This window comes from Arachis ipaensis, chromosome B3 (genome assembly GCF_059453495.1).
Source record: "Arachis ipaensis isolate K30076 ecotype BB chromosome B3, ASM5945349v1, whole genome shotgun sequence".
Classification (NCBI taxonomy): Eukaryota; Viridiplantae; Streptophyta; class Magnoliopsida; order Fabales; family Fabaceae; genus Arachis; species Arachis ipaensis.
This window is the reverse complement of record NC_142438.1, coordinates 49,455,250-49,478,111: the sequence shown is the minus strand read 5'-3', so window position 1 is coordinate 49,478,111 and position 22,862 is coordinate 49,455,250. Positions and strand designations below refer to the sequence as shown.

The window sequence follows — 22,862 nt, the reverse complement described above, 5'->3', positions numbered from 1 at the left end:
GATGCGCCGATTTCGAGATATAAAATGATGTCGGCAAGAGGGGGAGACTGTACTCTTTTTTCCTTAGTCAGGTTTTTTCCCATTGGGTTTTTCTTGACAAGATTTTTAATGAGGCAGTTCCCATCACAAAGGATATTGTACTCTTTTTCCTTCACTAAAGTTTTTTCCCATTGGATTTTTCTTTAGTAAGATTTTAACGAGGCAATAATCTTAAGTGGTCATCCAAGTGGGAGTATTGTGATAAAGATGTATGACCACGTATATCTTAGGTGGCTATCTTTCTCAATGCTAAAGGAATCTTTTTCAAGACAAAATCCAATTAAATGAGAGTTGAAAATGAAGTGCTCATACATATATAAATAGAGATAGTATAACATGTGTATTTGACACACTAAGAAATAAAAGCAAATACTTCTTCTCTCTCTTTCTTATAAAGAACTTCTTTATTTTCTTCTTTCATATACTACTAATATAATATTAATATATTATCTTTATAATAATATAATAGTATTGGTAAATACTAATAATAATATTTTCTATTTATACTTTTATTTTATTATTTTTTCCGTATTTATTTTACAACAAATCAGATCTAAATTAGGATAAATTTGATTTTATCCGATCGGTTCAGCCCATTATTATATTTTGTGGTGTTATCTTACTTGCAATTCTGACCTGCTGAGCGTTAATCAGTACTCTTGCATAAGCACAAGCTTACTTATTTAAATAAAGTTTTAATTTTAAATTTTATATACTTACGTTTTTTTATAACAATTGTTTGATTCAGCACTTCATTTTAAGTAACAGTTCTATTTTTACAACAGAAAACAATAACATTATTTTATACTGTTGGTGTAAATTATAATGCATGAACAATTTCTACACACAGAAATGCTCTCAAGTGAAAAAAATGATAATCTTAAAACTTGTTTGTCTAGAACTCTCAGGTAGCTTGTGATGTGGCCGGCTCCAATGCTTGATCTTCGTTTTTGTTCTCTTTGCCAAACGCGTGGCCGTTCATCGCATACGTATTCCACTTCTCCTTTACTTGTTTTTTCTCTGAATATTTGACAATAGTTTATATTTATTTTGTTTTTATGATATTTCTTAATTTAATAGGGCAATGATTAATTTATTGTGATTTTAAATTCTATTTAAAAATAAAATTAATAAGTGAGTTAACTGTTCAATTAATCTAAATTAGTTAATAATTTATATTTATTAATTTTAATAGAATAAGAAAAATTTGTTGAAACCAATATATCCAGATATATTTTATTTTAATACATGCTCTTTTTCAGAGTGAAAGTACTAGAGACTAATGTTTCTTAAGTAATGACTGATGAATGCTTTTTCTTTTTTTTTTTTTGGCAATCTGGAGTACTATTTTATTTTCCCTCATGCTAATATTTGTTAATCTATTCATCATTTAGAGTTATACTTTTTTATTTATTTGCTCATAATTTTATACATTAATAGGAAAAAGCACTTAAGTACACTAATATCTAACTATATTTTGCTGTTATTTACTCGTACATACTTTAAAAATTGTGTGAAATGGTCAATATTATAAAATATTTTATATGGATATTTGATACTATATTAATACTTTACTGATGATCAATATAGGAACATATCTTGTTCGTTTGAACAACCCCTCCAGGGTTTAACCTTCATATAATTAAGGAGAATGTGCATGCTACTTTTATCATCACTTTCTAATATCAATGGATACAAATATAACAGCTTAATTTTACTATACACACAGCTTTATTTTATTCAACTCACCCCTTTCTATTTCATTATTCAAACACCTTCCCTCTCTCACTCGCAAATTGAAGAAAACTCGAATAAGCAAAAGTTAGAGCTTCTTCATGGCGCCAAGCTTAACCACCCTCCAAGAAAATGGACTCCCCAAACCGTTACCACCCTCCATAAAACTCGAAGCCTCAACCTTCTCAGTCAACGACCACCCCATCCTCACCGAAGTCCCACCAAACATAGTTGCCGCCACTGCATCACCACCACAAGATTCAACCACCACCAAGAACACCGCGGCAGGATGCTTCGTGGGGTTCAATGCCGACGAGCCACTCTCCCGGCTCGTGGTTTCCCTCGGCAAGCTCAGAGGAATCCGGTTCATGAGCATATTCCGGTTCAAACTCTGGTGGAGCACCCACTGGACCGGCTCCAACGGTAGCCAAGTAGAGCACGAGACTCAAATTATGATACTCGAGAACAGTTAGTTACTATCTATCCATCTTTTCAGTTATTATTAGACCAAAAGGTACAAGAATGTTGGAAAAGATTTGACATATTTCATTAAGGGTGAAGACTCGCATGTTTCACATACATATTTTGACATATATGTGTTCTTAAATATCAACTTCATATAACTTGATTGAACTGGTTAATGTTAGTTTGAGTTTAATTGTTATATCAGGTGAGAGCGGCGGGCGTCCCTATGTCCTCCTCTTGCCGCTTATCGAAGGAGCTTTCCGGGCTTCCCTGCAGCCCGGTCTTGACGACTTCATCGACGTCTGCATGGAGAGTGGATCCACACGCGTGGCGGAGTCGACATTCAAAGCGTGCCTCTACATGCACGCCAACAACGACCCCTACACTCTGGTCCACGAAGCCATGAAGGTCATCCGCCTCCACCTTGGAACCTTCAAGCTTCTAGAAGAGAAGACCCCGCCGGCAATCATCGACAGGTTCGGGTGGTGCACGTGGGACGCGTTCTACCTGGAGGTGCACCCTCAGGGCGTCCGCCAAGGCATCAAAACCCTCGCGGACGGAGGGTGCCCTCCCGGTCTAGTCATCATTGATGACGGATGGCAAACGTTTTGCGGCGACGATGAGGCGGTAACCGACGGAGGGAGCTTGAATTGTAGGATACCGGGAGAGCAGATGCTGAATAGGGTGATAAGGTTCCAAGAGAACTGCAAGTTTAGGGAGTACGAGTGTTGTAAGGGGAAGGGGATGGGTGCGTTTGTGAGGGAGTTGAAGGAGGAGTTTGCAGCGCTGGAAAATGTGTATGTGTGGCATGCGTTTTGTGGGTACTGGGGTGGGATAAGGCCCAAGGTGGAGGGGATGCCGGAGACAGAGGTGGTGGCCGCGAGGCTGTCGAAGGGGGCGGAGATGCTGATGACGGACTTGGCGGTGGAGAAGATACTAGAGAACGGTGTGGGAGTTGTAGCGCCGCATGAGGCTCACAACTTGTATGAAGGGCTTCACTCGCATCTTCAGTCGGTGGGGATTGACGGTGTCAAGATTGATGTCACACATGTAAGTCTTTCCAAATCATCTTGAATAAAAAATTTGTTGATAATGGTTGAAAATGATTTCATATGTATAGTTAAATTAAATTAAGAGAAACTTTATACTCCAACACTTTTATTGAAATTTAGTCGACATTTAATCATTAAAAGAAAAGTGAGTAATTTTTTATTATTGGATAAAATTTTACACTATTAAAAATATCAATAATAATTAATTAATAATTATAAATTAAACCCCTAACATTATTCCTCTTAAATTATATAGTTTGTGCATTTATATTTTAATTAATATTTTATATATTTAGTTGTCAAAAATGTTACCAGACCAATAAAATTTACTGATTAGTCAACAAGTTTATGATATCAAAAAGTAGTTCAAATATATCAACATGTTGGCATGCATCAAAATGGTTGCCTCCAAACTTTATATATATGAAAAGAGAGAAGTGTCCATAGAGAAAAACTCTTGATGAAATTTGAGTTTAAAATTTTAAATATAGCGCAACAAGGTTTTAATTTAATATGAGTAAGATAATTTTAAGAAATATTTATAAATAAAAAGTTATACATTAAATAATTGAGATGATTGAATAATTATCAGTCAAGTATATGTTTATTTATTTAAGAATGGTTTAGTTTTTTTTTTTATATAATTTTAAGGAGACTATTTCCATAAAAATACTAAAAATGTTTTTTTAAAAGACATTTATATGTATTATAATATTATTGAATATCTTTATTAAATTGGTTAATAATTTATTTTTTAATAAATCAGAACAAAATCGATTTATCATAGCAACAATAATAAATCCAATTGTCCGTAATATAATTTTTTTTTTTTGAAAACAAACCGTTCAACACAATAGAAGTGGAGCAACCAGAACCACACAAACTAAAAAACTAACTTAACCAAACCACAACAACACGAAAACGGTCCCCATGTCATCTCCGACATAGCCATCAACAACTAAAGAGATACCCACCGCTCCACTCATTAACACTATTCAAAGACATGTTGATAATTTCTTCAACTCCTTTGCTTGTGTGCTGGAAAATCCTCCTATTCCTTTCCAACCATAGGTTCCAGACGATCGCACAAAAGCTCCTCAACCGGTGATTACGCTCCTCCATCCTTCTCGGTTCTTCTGTCCAACTAAGAAAATGCCCTTTCATCGATTCCGGATAAGACCATTGTCGGCCAAAGGCTGAAATCCAAGCACTCCACACTTGCCAAGCAAATACACATCCTAGAAACAAGTGATGTACATGTTCCACATCATTATTACAAAGAACACAAATAATATCTTCCTGACTGATTATTCTACACCGACTCAGCCTGTCTTTTGTATTCACTCTTCCTATCAGAACAAACCAGATAAACAGCTCCACTTTAGGCGGAGCCAACCCTTTCCAAACAGTCCTGGTGAAACTGTAGCTAGTTACCGCCTCTAGGATTAGTTCCTCCTGCATCACCTGCACAAATGAGTTAGTTGTAAAAATACCTCGCCTATCATATTTTCACACCATTCTGTCCTCTCTGTTATGTACTAATTTCACAGGTCTCAAAGCCCCATGCAAATCACTCTGGAGTTCCAACTCCCATTGGAAGAGCTCTCGCCTCTATTGGAAGTTCCAAATCCACTCAAACCCATCCCAAAACCTGCACTCCCCTATAACAGATCCACATTGGTTTGAAACAGAGAAAAGCCTCGGGAAGCGATCCTTCAGAGATCCACCGAGCAACCATACATTCTCCCAAAACCGAGTCCGATGCCCATCACCCACCTCCATGGACATGCCTGCAACCATCTTATCCTTTAAATGTTGATTCATGATTTGTAACTGGCAAATGTCATTCCATGGTCCTCCTCTAGTAGGCAGCTCTTGAGTTGACAGTAGCTCATTGGGATTCAGATTATTACAAGAACATACCACTTTTTTCCACAGTGGGCACTCTTCCTTTGCAAATCGCCACCACCACTTAAACAATAGCGCTGTGTTACGAACCATAACATCCCCAACTCCCAGTCCACCTAGTTTCTTCGGCACCTGCACCACTTCCCACCTTACTAATGCCATACCAGTCCTACCCTCTTCCGAACTCCACATGAATCTCCTCTGCAGCGAGATCAATTTCTCAGCAATAGCTTTCGACATCTTGAACAAGCTCAAATAGTATACTGGCAAACTGTTCAACACTGATTTGATAAGCACCAACTTCCCAGCTTTGTTTAGCACCTTAGCTTTTCACAAGTTGAGTTTCTCCTCCACCTTGTCTATTATAGGCTTCCATGTCTTTACCAAACTCGTATTAGCTCCTAGAGAGATTCCAAGGTATTTAACTGGAAGGGCATCCCCCTTACAACCCAGCAAGTTACACATGCGCTCAACCCACTGCTCCTCACAATTAATTGGAATCAAACTGGACTTATCAAAATTGATACTCAGGCCTGACATCAACTCAAAGCATCGCAGAAACCTCTTGTAATTCCTAATAGTCTCCTCTTCTGGTGGAAAAAAGAGGATAGTGTCATCAGCAAACTATCTCTACCAACCAGCAGAGATGATATACATCCATTCTTTACTGCCTCTCCAATCATTCGATGTAGCACATCCACAACCAGTACAAACAAGAAAGGAGATAGTGGGTCACCTTGCCTCAAACCTCTTTCCATGTTAAAAGGCTTAGACGGCGAGCCGTTTATCAGCACCGACATAGACGCAGTAGCTACACACTCCATAACCCATGCTCTTCATTTATGTCCAAACCCCATCTTCTGTAGCACGATGTTCACAAAGCTCCACTTGACCCTGTCATATGCTTTTTGGAAGTCAAGCTTGATTAGTGCAGCCTCTTTTTTCCTCAGTTTAAGCCAGTTAACTGTTTCACACGCAATAAGCGCCCTGTCATGGATTTTTCGTCCTTGTACAAATGCACTCTGGGTCTCTCCTACTAATGCTGGCATTACTGATCTTATCATCCTAACTAGCACCTTCGAAATAACCTTATACACACACCCCACCATACTAATAGGTCGCAAGTCTTTAATCTCCTTCGCACCTATGAATTTAGGTGCCAGTGCCACCCAAGTGATATTAGCATCTGCCGATAACCTGGTCGTCTGGAAAAATCCCATCACTGCAGCCGTGAACTCAGACCCAATCTCATTCCAACATCTCTTGATGAAGTTTATGTTGTATCCGTCACACCTTGGCGCCTTGGAGGACTCACAGTCCCACATAGCCTCTTTGATTTCCTCATCCGACGGCAACACTTCTAGAGCCATAGCATCTGCCTCACCTATTTGAACCACCAGACCATCTCTAATACCCATAATAGGAGAGTCTTCCTGATGATATAAATCCTTGTAAAACTCTCTGATAGCAATCTTTATTCTAGCCTGATTCCTAACCAGCCTGCTGTTGATGACCAGAGTATCAATCCTATTGTTCCGCCTTCTTGCTGAAGCTATATTGTGGAAGTATCTTGTATTTCTTTCCATATCATTCACGTACCGAGATCGCGACATCTGCTTCCAATGTACTTCTTTTCTCACATACCATCGCTCACAGCACTTGACCAGTGCCTTTCTTCTAACCTCCAGTGTTCCATCATATACTCCATTGCTAACCATATCATCAATCCTCTTGATCTCTTCTTCAAACTTTATAATCTTCTTGTCCATGTCACCAAACTTTTCCTTATGCCATCTTCCAACGGTCCTGTCAGAGCTTTCAATTTATCTGTGAACTGTAGTTCCCCCAAACCTCTCCATTCCTCCTTAACCATCCTAAGAAAACCCTCATGCGTAAACCACGAATCAAGGCTCCGGAACAGCCTCGGACCTCTTCCCAGCTTCCTACCCTCCACTATTAAAGGGCAATGGTCTGACAAACTCCTTGGTCCACCTCGCAGATGTGCCTTTGGAAACTCTTCTAGCCACTCCAAACTAACCAGAACTCTATCTATGCGGCTGCAAGAATGCCCGTGAAACCATGTAAATTTCTGGTCAGTGAGTGGCAGATCCACTAAGTTCATGTCCTGTATCCAAAACTTAAAATCTTCCGCAGACCGTGTCAACCCAGTAGTACCTCTCCGTTCTTCTACATCTACTATTTCATTAAAGTCTCCCATAAAATAGCAGGGAACCTGACATAAACCCGCTATATAACTCAACTCCTCCCACACATTAATCTTCTCATCTCTATCATGTGCACCATAGACCAAAACAAACGCACAATTGAAGCTATTTTTTAAAATCACTCATTCAATACACAACCACTTCTCTCCCTTATAGCAATTATTCAGTTTAAACACCACCTCATCCCAGATTAACAAAGTCCACCCGACGCACCATCAGAACCTACATATTCCCAACCTGGACTATCTTGTCCCCATACTCTTGCAACATCAAATCTCGTCACTATTTGCCTTTTAGTTTCAATCAAACTTAACATATGTAGCTTATGTTTATTCTTTAGGTCCTTCACCATTCTCAACTTTCCATCTCCCTTTAATCCCTTAACATTCCAAGAACTGAAGATCATTTTAAAGTTGTTTTACACACCTGTTTTGTATGTTTGGGTCTACACCATCTCATTTTCGCTCTCTGCTTTGCCACTTTTCTTTTACGAGCTATTTCTTCGTTCTGCGCTTGGAGAATTGCCATAATGTCATCTTCTTCATTGCATAATATTGCTCCTGACTCCTGTGCCGGTTTCCAGGTCTTTCTATTTTCTATCAATTGCTCCTCCACATCAGTGTGCTGATTGTCACTGGTTTCCTCATCATTCCCTCTTTTCTCATGCCCCGGTTCACCTCCTCCGATGCCATCCCCATCCTGATTGCAGAACATACTACCTATTTGCAAACCACCCTGATCCCTAACAGGCATTTTTTTCTCGCCTGTGTTGTTCCTCGCCCTGGCTCTCAGCTGCCCGTGCATCCCCTCTGGGTTACCAGCCAAGACTGCGCCTCCAACCGTGCAGAACTCAGAAGATTTGCCACTTCGATCTCCTCCCGCTTCCTGTTGATCTGCACCGACGCACAACCCAAGGTCGACCGCGGCTCTAGGCATCTCTCCCCCGCCGCCGACGTCACTCGCAGCATCGTCAACATCATCGGTCACAGTGGGTTTGAGGCGGACGTCCCCAGCGCATAGCAGCTGGCTCCCCCGGTTCACGTCGAGCCCATCCCCTCTGCGGTCTTCCCCGTCGATTGTGCCCTCCCTACCAGCGAAGAATAGTCCTCCAAGAGCGCCGCGCCCTTCGCCCGTGCAAACCAATTCTGGAGATTCGCGACCCGCTTCCCCCAAATGGATCTGACCCGAGTAATCACCCATGCGCTTCTGAACCGCATCAGCTTTCTCCTTGGTTGCTGGGCCCAACCTGTCCGGTATATTCCCATGATTTCTATTATTGCAGCTGGCCCAATACTTTCCTAAACAAGGGTTTTTTTTTTTATTGCATTGATGGCCCCCCTTCCCAGCCCAATAAGGTCACATGATACTGTTCTCTCCGAACCCTCCTCATAACTCATAACGATTCCTCCCCCCAAATCATGCAAACCGTAATTAACATCAGTTAATGCTTGATACTTTCCGATTTTCCCACGATTACGATATGCACAGCCATTACTCCATTCATTCAAAATTGTGTTTGTGATTACGATTCCGCCCTTGTCTTCTTCCTCACCTCGTGGAACCATCAACAACCGCTCTTCATCCTGCATCTCTTCATGCAATGACCCTGCTTCATACTTCTGCCTTATATCCATATCGGCACTGTTACTTCTGCTGTCAGAGTTCCCTTGTACATTTGTCCTTTCATCCTCAAATTTTTTGGTGCAAAGCAGATTACACGCCTCGTGTCCAACCTCCTTCACCAGGACATCAAATTCTCCCGTACCAACTGTGACGTGAACCCATTCTTGAATCACATCCATTACACAAGTGTCAATCTGTACACGACCTACAGTGAAAGAGCTACATACTTTCGTTTCTCTGGCAACTCAACTACTTCACCCCATTGGCCTCCTATCGTTTTAAAGGTGTTAACTGACCAAGCGTGCAACGGGACCCCAAAGCATTCCAGCCACACCATTCGAGTTTCACTATGTTCCGACTCCTCCCATCGCCGCACTCTATGGAACAACTGTAAGAGGCTATTCAAGTTAAAGGTGTAAGCGTCGTCAGCATGCTGAACACTATCAAAGGTTAGAAGTGCTTTGTATGCGCCCTTTTCCCGCACCTGAACAACATTAGGCACATTCTTCATGATCATTTTCTTTAGAGAATCAAACTTAATTGCTTTGGTCGTGCCTCCGACGAGGCTCCTCTGCAACCATTCCAAATTCTCTGTTGTCACTGCTACTTCCAATCTCTTTTTCCATCCATTTCTATGCGGGTCTTTGTCAATTTCCTTCTTCCATAGCTCATTTCCAGGTGACTCATAATCATTCTGAACCACTTTTCTTCGTGGCTGCCAAGTAACGATTTGTCTCTGATCCTCCTCCGCATGCCTAGTGCTTATGTTTGCTACTTCCGGCATTCTTCTGTACTTAGCCTCTTTCACGAACACTATCTTCCCTCTCAGTCTCTGGCGATTCATTTCCGCTATAACTTTCAGTGCCCCTCTTTTTGTTCTATACCGCACGAAGGCAATCATGTATATATTTCCACTTTTCTGTTTCCGTGATAAATATATATCATTGATTCGTCCCGTCCAGCTGAACAAAAGAAATAACTCACTCTTGGATATGTCAGGCGGAAGATTACTCACAAAAACAGAGAATGATTCATTCTCCAGCCGCCAATACTCTTCTCGATTCCAAATCCTTGGATCTTTGTCATGTATAATTATTAGACACTATAATTATTAGACTCGATTTGATCCGACTGATTTACACAATCTAAACAAATTATGTATAAATTTTTTGATAAAAAAGTAAATATATCCCTAATTTTTGTTTAAAAAAAAACCAAAAAACCTATAATCAGTGAGTTATGTAAATTAATCGATTTGACCAGATCTGATAACAATTAGATTTATTGTTATTGTTATAAAAAAAATCAATTTTATTTTAATTTATTAAAAAATTTAAAAATAACTGATTTATTAATACTAAAACACATAAATGTCTTTACAAAAAGACATTTGATGCGCCTTTACGAAACATCCTCCTAATTTTAAACATGGTTAAGATTTATTTCCAGATTGAATAATTGCGTGTGCATGTGAGTGGATTTGCATGTGCGCGGTGTGTTTACTTTAGAGAACCGCTAATGTCACCAGTCACCACCAATGAAAAAACTCTATGTCTCAAACACCTAAGAGGCTCAGAGATAGATCATTTCTATTTATATTTCGGTATATTCCCCTGAAATTAAAATTGGGATGTAGCTTCGAATCATTAGGGCAATAGGTGAAATTATAATTTTATGCCATTAGTTGGGACCAATCTTACTTTTCAATTAACTAAAAGAACTATAACATGTGGGAGATGCTGATTTTCTAAAAGTTGATTTCTTTCTTGAATTTAAAAATCGGAGCTAAAGTTAATTCGTTGGGGTGGAGAGAAACGAACGTTTTTTATATGGTAATAAAATAAGGTGTACTACTTTTGACCATGTTTAGAATTTTAATGATTGTTTTATCGTATGTTATATAACGGTGTAAACTAAATTGATAGGTTAGTCTAATAATATTATAGAAAAAAATACTAAAAATTATTAAAATTTATTATTTTTAATTATCTTTTTATTATTATTGATTATCAACTCTATTTTTTAATTTAATTAATTTAATCTATTAATTTAATAATATAATTTATCTTATATTTTTAAATATTAATAACTAATTAATAAAAAAATAATAAATTTTAATCGTCCTATAACATTCTTCAGTTATAAGATTGAATATCTTATAATATTACTCTCATAATGCATGACAGCTATATAAATGTGCCAAGATATATAATATTCGATAACATTATATGATATAAGTAAGATATGGAATATTGAGGCAATGAGTAATAGTTCATGCATAATCTCTCCATACTCATCTAAGAGGTTACAGATTTGAGTCTTCATATTTTTGGTAAAAAAATAAAAAATAAAAAAAAATAAAATGGAATATTGAATAATATCATGAATACTATAGCTTATAAAAATGAAGAGAATCAATTAACTATTAGGAATGAAGAGAAAGTACTGATCGCTAGGATTCTTACATGTGGCAGGTTCTAGAGATGCTATCAGAGGATTATGGTGGTCGTGTTGAACTCGCCAGACCATACTACAAAGCACTCACTGATTCTATTAAGAAACATTTCAAGGGCAATGGTGTCATTTCCAGCATGCAGCAGTGTAACGATTTCATGTTCCTTGGCACAGAAACCATATCACTTGGACGAGTTGGTAACGTCCTAATAATAATAATAAAAATTCATACTAACTATTTTTATTTAGGAAAAAAAGCTCTAAATTTTTTTTAGTTATTTAGTAAAGTATGATTTCTCACTTTATATTTTTGTTAAATAGAATAAAAAAATATATAAAAAATTAAATAATTCACATTTTATTAAATAATTAAAAAATAAATAAAAAGATTCACTCTCTTTTTATTTATAATCCTTGACCAAACGCGCATTAATTTAATTTTCAAAAAATAAAATACCTCAATTGATTCTTAAAAGATATACTTATAAATAATTTTTTATTCATTAGATAATAATATATAACATAATTATTTTGCAACAAATCATTTAATTTGCATAAGAATCGATTTGATTAAACCAATTTATGGCTTCAAAAATAGAATGCAACATGAGAATTTAGATGTTCAAACATTATTTTTACAGGTGATGATTTTTGGTGTACGGACCCGGCCGGAGATCCCAACGGAACATATTGGCTACAAGGATGTCACATGGTGCATTGTGCATACAACAGCTTGTGGATGGGGAATATCATTCACCCGGATTGGGACATGTTCCAATCTGATCACGCCTGCGCCGAGTTTCACGCCGCCTCTCGAGCCATCTCCGGTGGACCGGTTTATGTGAGTGACTCTGTTGGAAAACACAACTTCAAGTTGCTTAAGAAGTTGGTTCTCTTGGATGGCTCCATTTTACGGTGTGAACACTATGCACTTCCTACTAGAGATTGCTTATTTGAAAATCCTTTACATGATGGTAAAACAATGCTCAAAATTTGGAACCTCAACAAGGTAACATACAATACAATAATGTCTATACATACATAAAAGTTAATCTCTTATGTACATATTTAAATTAAACAGCAAATTAACGTATTGGTTTCTTGAAGAATATGCAGGAACCTTTTGGACTTTTGGTTCTTTAAATTTACTAGTAAATAGTTGAACTTGTAAATCTATTATAACGAACCTACTTGTTATTATAATCAGTCTATACTAAGTCAGAAATCATATTCACTAATTTAACAATATTGTAAGGGTTATAAGAGTATCTGGTTAGTTGAGAAGGTATAGTTAAGTTGTTAACCATGCACATGGAGTTAGTTATATTGTTAAGCATGCAATTGCAGTTAGTTATGAGGTTAGAGAGTTAGTTTCTCTAATAGTTCAATCAGTAGAGTAGTATATAAAACACATGTAATGAAGTGAGTTTAGTTAACGAAAATCATTCTCACTCAGAGCTTCTTCAATTTTCTCTCTTAATTCTTTCTTATACAACTAGTCTTTTTTTCCTTTAAATTTGTAACGAAATTTTTCATAGAATTAATTTCTTTTTTTTTTTGTGTGTCTTGTGTTGAATTTTTTTATACTATGTTATAAAACTATTTTCCAAAAAAATTAAGTCGGTAGAAAGAAAGAAATAAATGATTATGTAAAAGACGGCATTATTATATATTCACTTAGTTTCGATTGAAAACAGTATACAGGGGTTTTGGGTCTGTTCAATTGCCAAGGTGGAGGGTGGTGTCCTGCGAGTAGAAGAAACAAGAGTTTTTTAGATTGTTCACACTCCGTTACTTGCATTGCAAGTCCCAAAGACATTGAATGGAGCAAAGGAAAGAACCTTATTTGCACCAAAGGAGTTGATTCATTTGCAGTGTACATGGTGAAAGACCACAAGTTGAGGCTAGTGAAGTATGATGAGAGCATTGAGGTTTCGCTGGAGCCTTTTGCTTTCGAGCTCATGACGGTTTCTCCGGTGATGTTTCTACCAAGATCATCAATTCAGTTTGCACCATTTGGGTTGGTGAACATGCTCAACTCTGGAGGCTCAATTCAATCCTTGGAGTTCCATGAACATGATAAATTGGTTAGAATTGGGGTGAGAGGCCATGGCCAGATGGCCGTATTCGCGGCAGAGAAGCCGGTAGATTGTAAGATTGATGGACAACCTGTGGAGTTTGATTACAATTATGACGATAAGATGGTTAAGCTCCAAGTTCCATGGCCTAGTTCTTCGAGGTTGTCCATAGTCGAGTATTTTTTTTGAACCGATTAAGGTCTGAATGCTTGAGAAATGCATAAATAACTCTCACTTTGATAAGATTAGCTAGTACATTAAAAAATTCAGTGCAAATATTTAATTTTATAATGCACTAATTAATTTTGTTAAAGTGTCTGATATCATATATTGAATTGAAAGGGTAAACTTTGTGTTGTATTAAGTTAAATATTTGTATCATAAATTGATGACATGTTAGTTATTGATTGAAATTATTCGATTTGTTTATGTAAATCCTTAATAAGTGATATGTTTGTTGACGTTGCAGTAGTAATAATGTATTTCTAGTACAGTTTCTTTGAATTTAATTACTAATTTCACTAGACACCAAAAAAAAAAATTATTAATTTCACTAATAATTCTTTTTACAATTTACATGATTATGTTTTTTTTTTTTTGTGGTATTATATACATGATTATGTTATTATTTATAGGATGATTAGTCCTTTATCCTATGATTTGATCTCATTTTTTTACGCAGTACTCAACCAAATTATCAGTTTTTCCTGTCTGTAGTCAACAACAAATGTGGGCCTATATTTTCTTCAAACTTTTTGGGTCATGATTGGCCTATGTTGAATTGGAGAGTGAAAGTAGTTGAGACCTAGTAGCAGCCAAGATAAGGCCATAAAGTACATTAAATGGAAGACCCATAAAATTGGTCCAATGGTGTCCGTCAATTAGCTTAATAAGTATATTCGTCAATTGTGGCTAATGCATGTGATGTAATGACAAAGGTGTTTGCTTCATATTAAGCCACACCAAATTCAAATCTTAGTAATGGTGGCTAGGTTAGTATATGTGAATGAGTGAGTCTGTAAGTTTGTTTGTATGACCAAAAAAAAAATGCATATTCGTCAATTAAAAATTTAAAACTATTTTAGATTTGACAAAAACAAAAAAATGATCTTGGATTAATTGAGATACGAATGGAGGTAGTGGATAGACTTATTAAGGATGGAGCTCTTGGAGATGCTTATGTTTAAGGATGACAATGAGTCTCTGTGGGAGTGAGAATTCCTCTCCTATCCTTTATTCCCATTTAGCAAATGTCTCCCGTCCTCGCCTCATTTTCATTACGAGCTCCTATTTATTTTTCTCTCCAGAAAAAATACATATCCGATGGTATTCATGGATATTAAATTTTAAAAATATTTAAAAATTAAATACAATCATAATAAAATCTCATACAATTCAATTAAAATATATCAAATTAAATACAATTTAAATATATTCAACATAATAATATAAACACAAAATTTCTTACATACAAATTAAAATAAAACAAAATAAAAAAGCATAAAAAAGTAGAGTTGAGCGGAGCATTCAATTTGTGATTGTGCTGCTTGAGTTTGTGTTGGTACTTTTAAATAACATTAGCTTCCTGTTGAGACTCAACTATTACTGACAACATTACTCCTACACCATGTGTTTCACCTTCACATATGAATGGGAAAGGTTTTTGGGCATTGATATTTTCATGACTAGACATAATAAGAATTAAAACAAAACAAAATAGCTCATACATTAAGAACATATTATTAACTAATTATTAAAAAATTAGTAACACAACAATAAATGAACAGATTATTCATAAATTAACAATACAACAACAAATGGACAAATTATTAACCAATTATTAAAAAAATCAGCAACAAAATAACTCATTATTAAAAAATAACGACACAACAATAACAAATAAACAAAATATTAACTACAAAATATAATCAATGGCAAAAATATTCTAACAGCAACACAATAACAAAATATGAACAAAATAGTTAATAACAACATAATAATCTATTCAACACAAGGTGCAATAACAACAACACAATAACTATAACGACCTATTCTTGGAACGTCATGACTAATGCCAATCATGGAGTGTTACTATTTAGTTAACTTATAGGACTCTAGACCTTATATCTTATGTTATAAGTATGAGATGTAACGCTATTTGAAATCGTAAGTTAGTATGAATATTTTCACAACGAAGTTTAAAAGCGACAAATCATACAAGCATTTAACATGATAGCAAAATATAGTAGAAAAGCATATACTATACATCGATAGCCACTAGAGTGCAATTTCCTACATACGATTTGTCAGCACATTCGACCCTTATGTACATAGTACTCATAACTTAGTAAGTATATATATACATAGTAGGCATTCAGGCTCTGCTTCACATACAAGTCCTTGCTATAGAACCTGCCTAAAAAGTAAAATCCTACCCCTCACAAATGACTATCTACAATGAGGGCAGATTACTAACTACTAAACTACTAATTATAAACATCTATGAGACTGATGCATATTGAGTCTATTAAACGTGGTCGTTGGACTACTGCCCTGGCTCTCTATCTCCTGTCTTTTCTTCCTTTGACCGATTGGAGACTAGGTCAATAATCATGTGGTCCTCTCCAGTCTCGGTGTCTTCTGACGGATCCTCCTCAGATGAAGTCAACATGAAACTGTTGGGCACCATGACTAAGACATCTCTCAAGGGACCAAACTGCTTGACCATTGAACAAAGTGGCTGGTAGTCGCACATAGGCTCTACCGACATTACTGGCTCAGGCGCTGGGTCAAGCCAGTGCAGATACTCATGTTGGAAGATGATAGAAGACTCTGACTCTGGGTCCATTTGGTATAGTGGTTGTGGTAGGAAAGAGTAGTGGGTGCCCTTGGCATGCAACTTGGATAATAGAAAGTATAAGGTGAGTCAGATTCAAACTCAGGGAAAAGTAGAGAATGTGAGAAAGGTAGATTGGGAAGGATGTACATGTGTGTATGCGGCTTGCTCCATATGACAGTGCTATCCCATATAGGATTGTGGTAGTGGCATAATGTAGGGAACTCAATGAACACTACTATCGAGTCCATCTGTAGAACGGGAGAAAGAAGGGGGTGAGAACCTAAGATTCCCAGCAGGGTGTGAAGGTGAAAGTCGGGAATTTGGATATTTAGCACTAGAAAGTTCGTTATTACGCTACCAAGTTATCTCGATGGATTCACTACGCAGTATTATAACAGTAATAGAAGAATAATAGCAGATACAAGTACGCACACAATCACAAATCATAGAGAAATGTAGCAAGTAGGCATGATGCAGGGGCGAAGCTAGGTTGAAGTTGAGGGAGGGGCCAAAAATTAATCTTGCAATAGAAAAAGAGTAAAATAAATTTTTTAAGGGGCGCTAAAATAAAATTTGTACACAATTTATAAAGAAAATTTGAAGTTTGGGAGGGGCCATTGCCCCCCTTTTGTTATATGTGGCTCCGCCCCTGGCATGATGCATGTCTAACCCTACGTAGACCATGAGCTCACGCGTCAATTGACTACTTGCAACTCATTACATGAGGCTATGCCCTATATGGTCTTTTAATTGTGTCAGTCTTGGTACTGAAATCGACGCAAAGCTTGATGATGCATGAGCATCTTTAGTTATTTTCTTTAGTATTTCTTTTAATAAAGTTAGTGAATTCGTTGGATTAATTGAGAGTTTTAGTGCCTTAATCAATATTTCTTGAAGTTACTTTGAGCCTTGGTATGTGTAGGAAAGTGTTGAAAATGAGCGAGAGTAAGGATGAAAAGAAGCAAGCAAGAGGAATACTCAAGAGCAAGAGAAGGAGAAAACAAACAGAGAGCTCTACTCTAGACTAAGAATGTAACAATGGAAGCTCCTGAAAGTATTGAGGAAAGCCATATGTTATACGCATAGAGTGGTGCATATAACGCACCAAAATTATGCAACTCCAGTGGCCAAACAAGGTCTATGTGTTATACACATGGCATTTGGCATATATACGCCAAAATCTGACCTCTTCATACTCCAACGAATATAACTTGAGTTAGAAAGGTCTAAATAAAGCGGTTTAAGTGATATTAGAAAGCTAACATCTAGAGCTTTCTAATGATATATAATAATCTATAGTGGATCTATGTCTAACATAGTCTTTTCCTAGGTTGAAGGAAGGCATGAACAAAGCCAAAGTGCACCATCCAGGGGCCAATTTTGCCCATGCGTACTACTTGAGAATTCCTACGTACTACTTGCTAAGCCTTATAGAGACCAAATATTCCCAAATGAAAACCCATGCATATAATGCATCAGAATGGGCCACTCCCAGGGCCTTCAATTCTTCATTAATCCTTCATTAGCTCTTCAATTCTTCAAGCACTTAATTGGATGATCTAAGATTAAGTTTCAATCCCATGATTTCAACTAATCAAGGCACCAAATTTTAAATTTTAATTATAAGGAAGATCACTAGTTAGTTAAGACTCATTAAGAAAAGATTTGATTTAAATTATATTTGATTCTGTTTTGATTAGTTTTGAATCCTGAAATTAGGTTTAGGGTTATTATTTAAAGGGAAGGAGTCACACACGTGCCCCTATCTTCTTTTGGCCGTTTTTCAATTTAAAACCTTAGTTTTTCATTCCACCATGAGCAACTAATCTCTTTTGCTAAGGTTAGGAGCTCTATTTACTTTGATGGATTAATGTTATTTTTTTTCTACTTTTGATTTATACATTGATGTTTTATTCAAGAAGTGAGTTTCATTTTTCATCCTAAGGGTTAGATTATATTGAAAAATAAGTTTAATTTGAGTTGAATTCCTTTATTATGTTGGAAGAGTTAATTTTTGGAATTACGCTAGAAACTCCTTCTCTTAGTTCTTTCAGTGTCCAGGACTAATTTTGATAAGTGACATAAAATTAATTAGGATTGGTTCTTAAGAATTGTATGGCTTTAAATAAAAAACTATGCTTAAACTCTTTTCATAGTTAATTGATCAAGAAATTTACGGTTAATTAAGTTAAGAGAAATTAAATTACCAAGGGATTGGAGTTTGATTATTTAAGGTTTGTCATGAACACATCGTTGTATGATCAAAGTAGATAGCAAAATATATTGATCCTGAAACTGAAACCTTAACATTCTCACCATTATTGTTTTCACTCACTATTTTACTATTTGTCTTGCCCGTGTTCACATTTAATTCCCTAATCTCTCTGTTTTTTATTTGTCTAATTAGAATAATCAATTAATCATTTTTGCTTAGTCCTTTAATCCTCGTGGGAATGATAACCCACTCATCGTGGTATTACTTGATATGATTCGGTGCACTTGTCGAGTTGTGGTTTTATAAAATTTTCATTAAGTTTTTGGCACCATTGCCGGAGATTAATTGAGATTGACAACTACCATATTAATTGATTTTTCTAAATTAGACCTTTTTATTTTCTTTTGCTACTCACTAGAATTCTCTCCACTGTGACGTTGAGAATTCCATCTTTTTGCTTTATTTCTCCTTAATTTTGCATGCAGGAAAACAAAAACAAGGAACCCCTCTTATTTGATCCAGAAATTGAAAAAATTCTTCATCAATTAAGGAAGAAATCTAAAGTTCAAGAGGAGAAAATTTATCAGGTTCTTGAGTCAGAAAGCATCGCAAACAGCAATGCCAATGCAAGGAGGACTCTTGGAGTCTTTGTTACCCCTACAAGCAATAGTTGTGGAGTAGCATAGTGAGTCCCACTGTGGAGGCAAATAACTTTGAGTTGAAGTCTCAACTCATCACTCTGGTGTAATAAAATTGTCAATTTAGTAGAAGTTCATCTCTAGCTTCCTACAAATATGTGACACAGTCAAATCTAATAGTGTCTTTGTTGAAGCTTATTGCTTGATGATTTTCCCATTCTCTATAAAGGACCGAACTAAGTAGTATCTTAAAACTCAACTAAAGGAGAGCATTGCAACATGGGATAGTTTAGTCGATAAGTTCTTAACCAAATTTTTTCACCATAGAGGTTGGCAAAGGTGAGACATGATATCCAAACTTTCACTCAGAAAGATGGATAATCTCCCTATGAAACTTGGGAAAGGTACAAAGAATTGTTGAGAAAGCGTCCCCAAGATATGTTTGTTGATTGGGTGCAACTCCAAATTTTCTATGATGGGCTCACTTCCACTTTCAGAACTTTGTTGGATTCCTCAGTTGGAGGATCCATACACATGAAGACTACTGAAGAAGCCTTATAATTGATTGAGATTATGGCTAACAATCAATATTTGTACTCATCTGAGAGAATAATGAAAAGAAGTGTGATGAAGTTAGATACTTTGGACACTATTTTGGTACAAAATAAAATGATATCTCAACAAATCTCCTCACTCAAAGCAATTGGGACACATACAAGTCTCATCAGTGGCTACACAAGTGAGTTGCAACTTGTGTGGAGGAGCTCACAAGGATGAAGAATGTGGGTTGTTCAAGGAGGAGCAAGTGAATTACATGAAAAATTTTCAAAAACCACCATCCAATGACCCCTTCTAAAAAATTTATAATCCCGGATAGAGGAACCACCCTAATTTTAGTTGGCGCAATCAAGAGCCAAAGAACTTCACTGCACCTCACCAACAACAACCTCAACCCATACAACCACAAATTCACCAAAGACTTTCTTCTCTAAAAACCAAATTCTCTTCTCTAGAAACTAAATTTTCCTCCTTTAAAATTACCATTGAAAAACTACCCCAATCCACTACCACAATAGCTAAAACCACCTCCATATTTATGCAATAAACTCAAAGTTTTATAGATAAAACAAGAGCCAACTTTTAAAATAAAGGTGTATCCATTCGAAATTTGGAAGTATAAATAGGACAAATCGCCAAGCAACTCACAAAAAGGCTATAGTGACATAAGTCCCAATCCAAGAGAAAAATGTAAAGCCATTAGCTTGAAGAATGGAAGGGTGATTAGCAAAGAGCATAAAGACCAAACAGTGGCATCCAATGAAAGGGGACACATGGAAGAAGAGAAGCAAGAGAAGGATGGCACTGTTCATGCATCAATAATTGAAGCTCCAAAGAAAAAGAAAATTGTGGTTCTTTACCAACCAAAAATTTTTTATCCTAAAAAATTTAAAGGAGAGAACCAAGAGAAGTAATTCTCCAAATTCTTGGAGGTGTTCAAGAAGCTTCACATCAATTTGCCAAGAAAAATAAGAGATTCTGAAAGCTTCCAAATTTCATGCACCATTGGAAACATAACCTTTAAAAGAGCATTATGTGATTTAGGGGTAAGTATTAATTTGATGCCTCTCTTTGTGATGAAACAACTATAAATTCAGGAGATAAAACTCACAAAAATAGCTCTACAAATGGCACACAAGTCAATAAAGTATGCACATGGGGTAATTGAGAATGTCTTTATTAAGGTGAAATATTTTTTCTCCCAACAGATTTTGTTATTTCTGACATGGACGAATATGAGAAAACCTCAATCATCCTAGACAGACCATTACTAGCCACTGGGAGAGCTCTCATTAATGTGAAAAAGGGTGAATTAATATTAAAAGTGCATGATGGGCACTTAGTTTTTCATGTTTTTAAAATCATGCATCATTCAAGTGAAAAGGAAAATTGCATGAAGGTTGAATCAATAGATCTAAGCTTTAGAGAATTCCATGATGAAAATAACAAGAATTTGTAAGCCAAGCCTCGCTCCCTTTGAAATGAACAAAATACCCCATAACATCAAACCTAAGTTTGGTGTTGGGAGTGCATCACCAAATGAAGAAAAGAAAGTTCTTAAGAAGGTGCCGAGGGGATGGAGAAACAAGAAGATCCCTACAAGTGATTTCTTATCTGGACAACAAGTGATACAATTTCCTTCCCCACCATGGATATGACCCGACAAGTCCAACAAATGATATGGACCTTACACAATAAACAAGATCCTTTCCTTGGAACACATTGAACTCATAGAAGAAGACAATAGGAGGAAATTTACAGTTAGAGGCGAGGCATTGGAGCATTATGATCAATCCCCACCTTAACAAGAACCAACCGTCAAGCTAGTGACGCTAAAAGAGCACTTGTTGGGAGGCAACCCAACCGTCGGTAGAAAATTGAATCAAACTGATTCGATTTATTATAAATGTGTTATGCAGTAGTAATCGAATCAACTATATTCAATTTAGTGTCAATAACTAATTCGAATTATATGAATTCGATTTATGTTTAAATGTAGTGCTCCATGTAATTCGATACACATTAATTTGTTTTACTACTAAAATATGTAAATCAAATTCAGTAAATTTCATTTATATAGTTATATGTATGAAGACATCCAAATAATATTTTTTTTTATTTTAGGCGATTCATGTAATATTAGGTTACTTTTGGTTTATATATATATATATATATATATGGATCGGACTTATATATTTAACTTTTTTTTATTAAACATATGTCTTATGAATTTAAATATTGTAGATTTATTGATTTAAAATTTTTATTATTAAATCACTATTTTTTTAATTATATTTTAATCTATTTTAAAATTTAAGTTTGATTTTATAAAATATATCATCTAATTTATTCTATGCCACTTTTAAAAATCATTACACTTAATTTAATGTTGATTTACCAAAAGTTGATTTACCAAAGCATTTGTTTCATTAAAATTATTGTACTTGATAACAGGGATGACATTTTAAAAAAGTATATGAAAGTATATGTAAAAATATATACGTGTCGCATTGAACAATTATATTTGCTTTCATGTTAAAAAAGAATTACCTATTAAATTGTGTCAAAATATTTTAAAAATTTTGCTAACATATGTCATAAGGGTACATTTTAAAAATAACAACAACAACAACAAAACCTTGTCCCACTAGGTGAGATCGGTTACATGAATCAAATGATGCTATTGAGCTCTGTCATGTATCATGTCTACAGAGAGACCATTTATATGTAGATCTCGTTTGACCACCTCATGGATGGTCTTCTTAGGTCTTCCTCTGCCTTTCACTCCTTGTCCGTCTTCCATCTCATCCACCCTCCTGACTGGGTGTTCTATCGGTCTTCTTCTCACATGTCTAAACCACTTGAGACACGATTCTACCATCTTTTCCACAATGGGTGCTACTCCAACTCTCTCCCTTATATCTTCGTTCCTTATTTTATCCAATCGCATATGACCAATCATCCATCTTAACATCTTCATCTCTGCCACACTCAGCTTATGTTCGTGCCCCCCTTTGGCCGCCCAACACTCCGT

General features: G+C 36.1%; 1 protein-coding gene across 1 annotated transcript; it reads left to right on the top strand.

The window, feature by feature from the left end:
• Positions 1-1,733: 1,733 nt before the first annotated feature.
• LOC107630480 (galactinol--sucrose galactosyltransferase) lies at positions 1,734-13,876 on the top strand. The gene is made up of 5 exons (XM_016333627.3): positions 1,734-2,241; positions 2,444-3,288; positions 11,521-11,698; positions 12,142-12,509; positions 13,198-13,876. The coding sequence occupies exons 1-5, from the start codon at positions 1,875-1,877 to the stop codon at positions 13,765-13,767; spliced, it is 2,328 nt and encodes a 775-aa protein (XP_016189113.1). The 5' UTR covers positions 1,734-1,874; the 3' UTR covers positions 13,768-13,876.
• Positions 13,877-22,862: the final 8,986 nt, after the last annotated feature.

What these genes read in the sequence shown, in the direction of transcription:
- LOC107630480 (XM_016333627.3), top strand. Translation starts at nt 1,875, where the DNA reads ATGGCGCCAAGCTTAACCACCCTCCAAGAAAATGGACTCCCCAAACCG. An exon ending in AATTATGATACTCGAGAACA is followed by an intron (nt 2,242 to 2,443) that starts GTTAGTTACTAT and finishes TTGTTATATCAG; the next exon opens with GTGAGAGCGGCGGGCGTCCC. An exon ending in CATATCACTTGGACGAGTTG is followed by an intron (nt 11,699 to 12,141) that starts GTAACGTCCTAA and finishes TTATTTTTACAG; the next exon opens with GTGATGATTTTTGGTGTACG.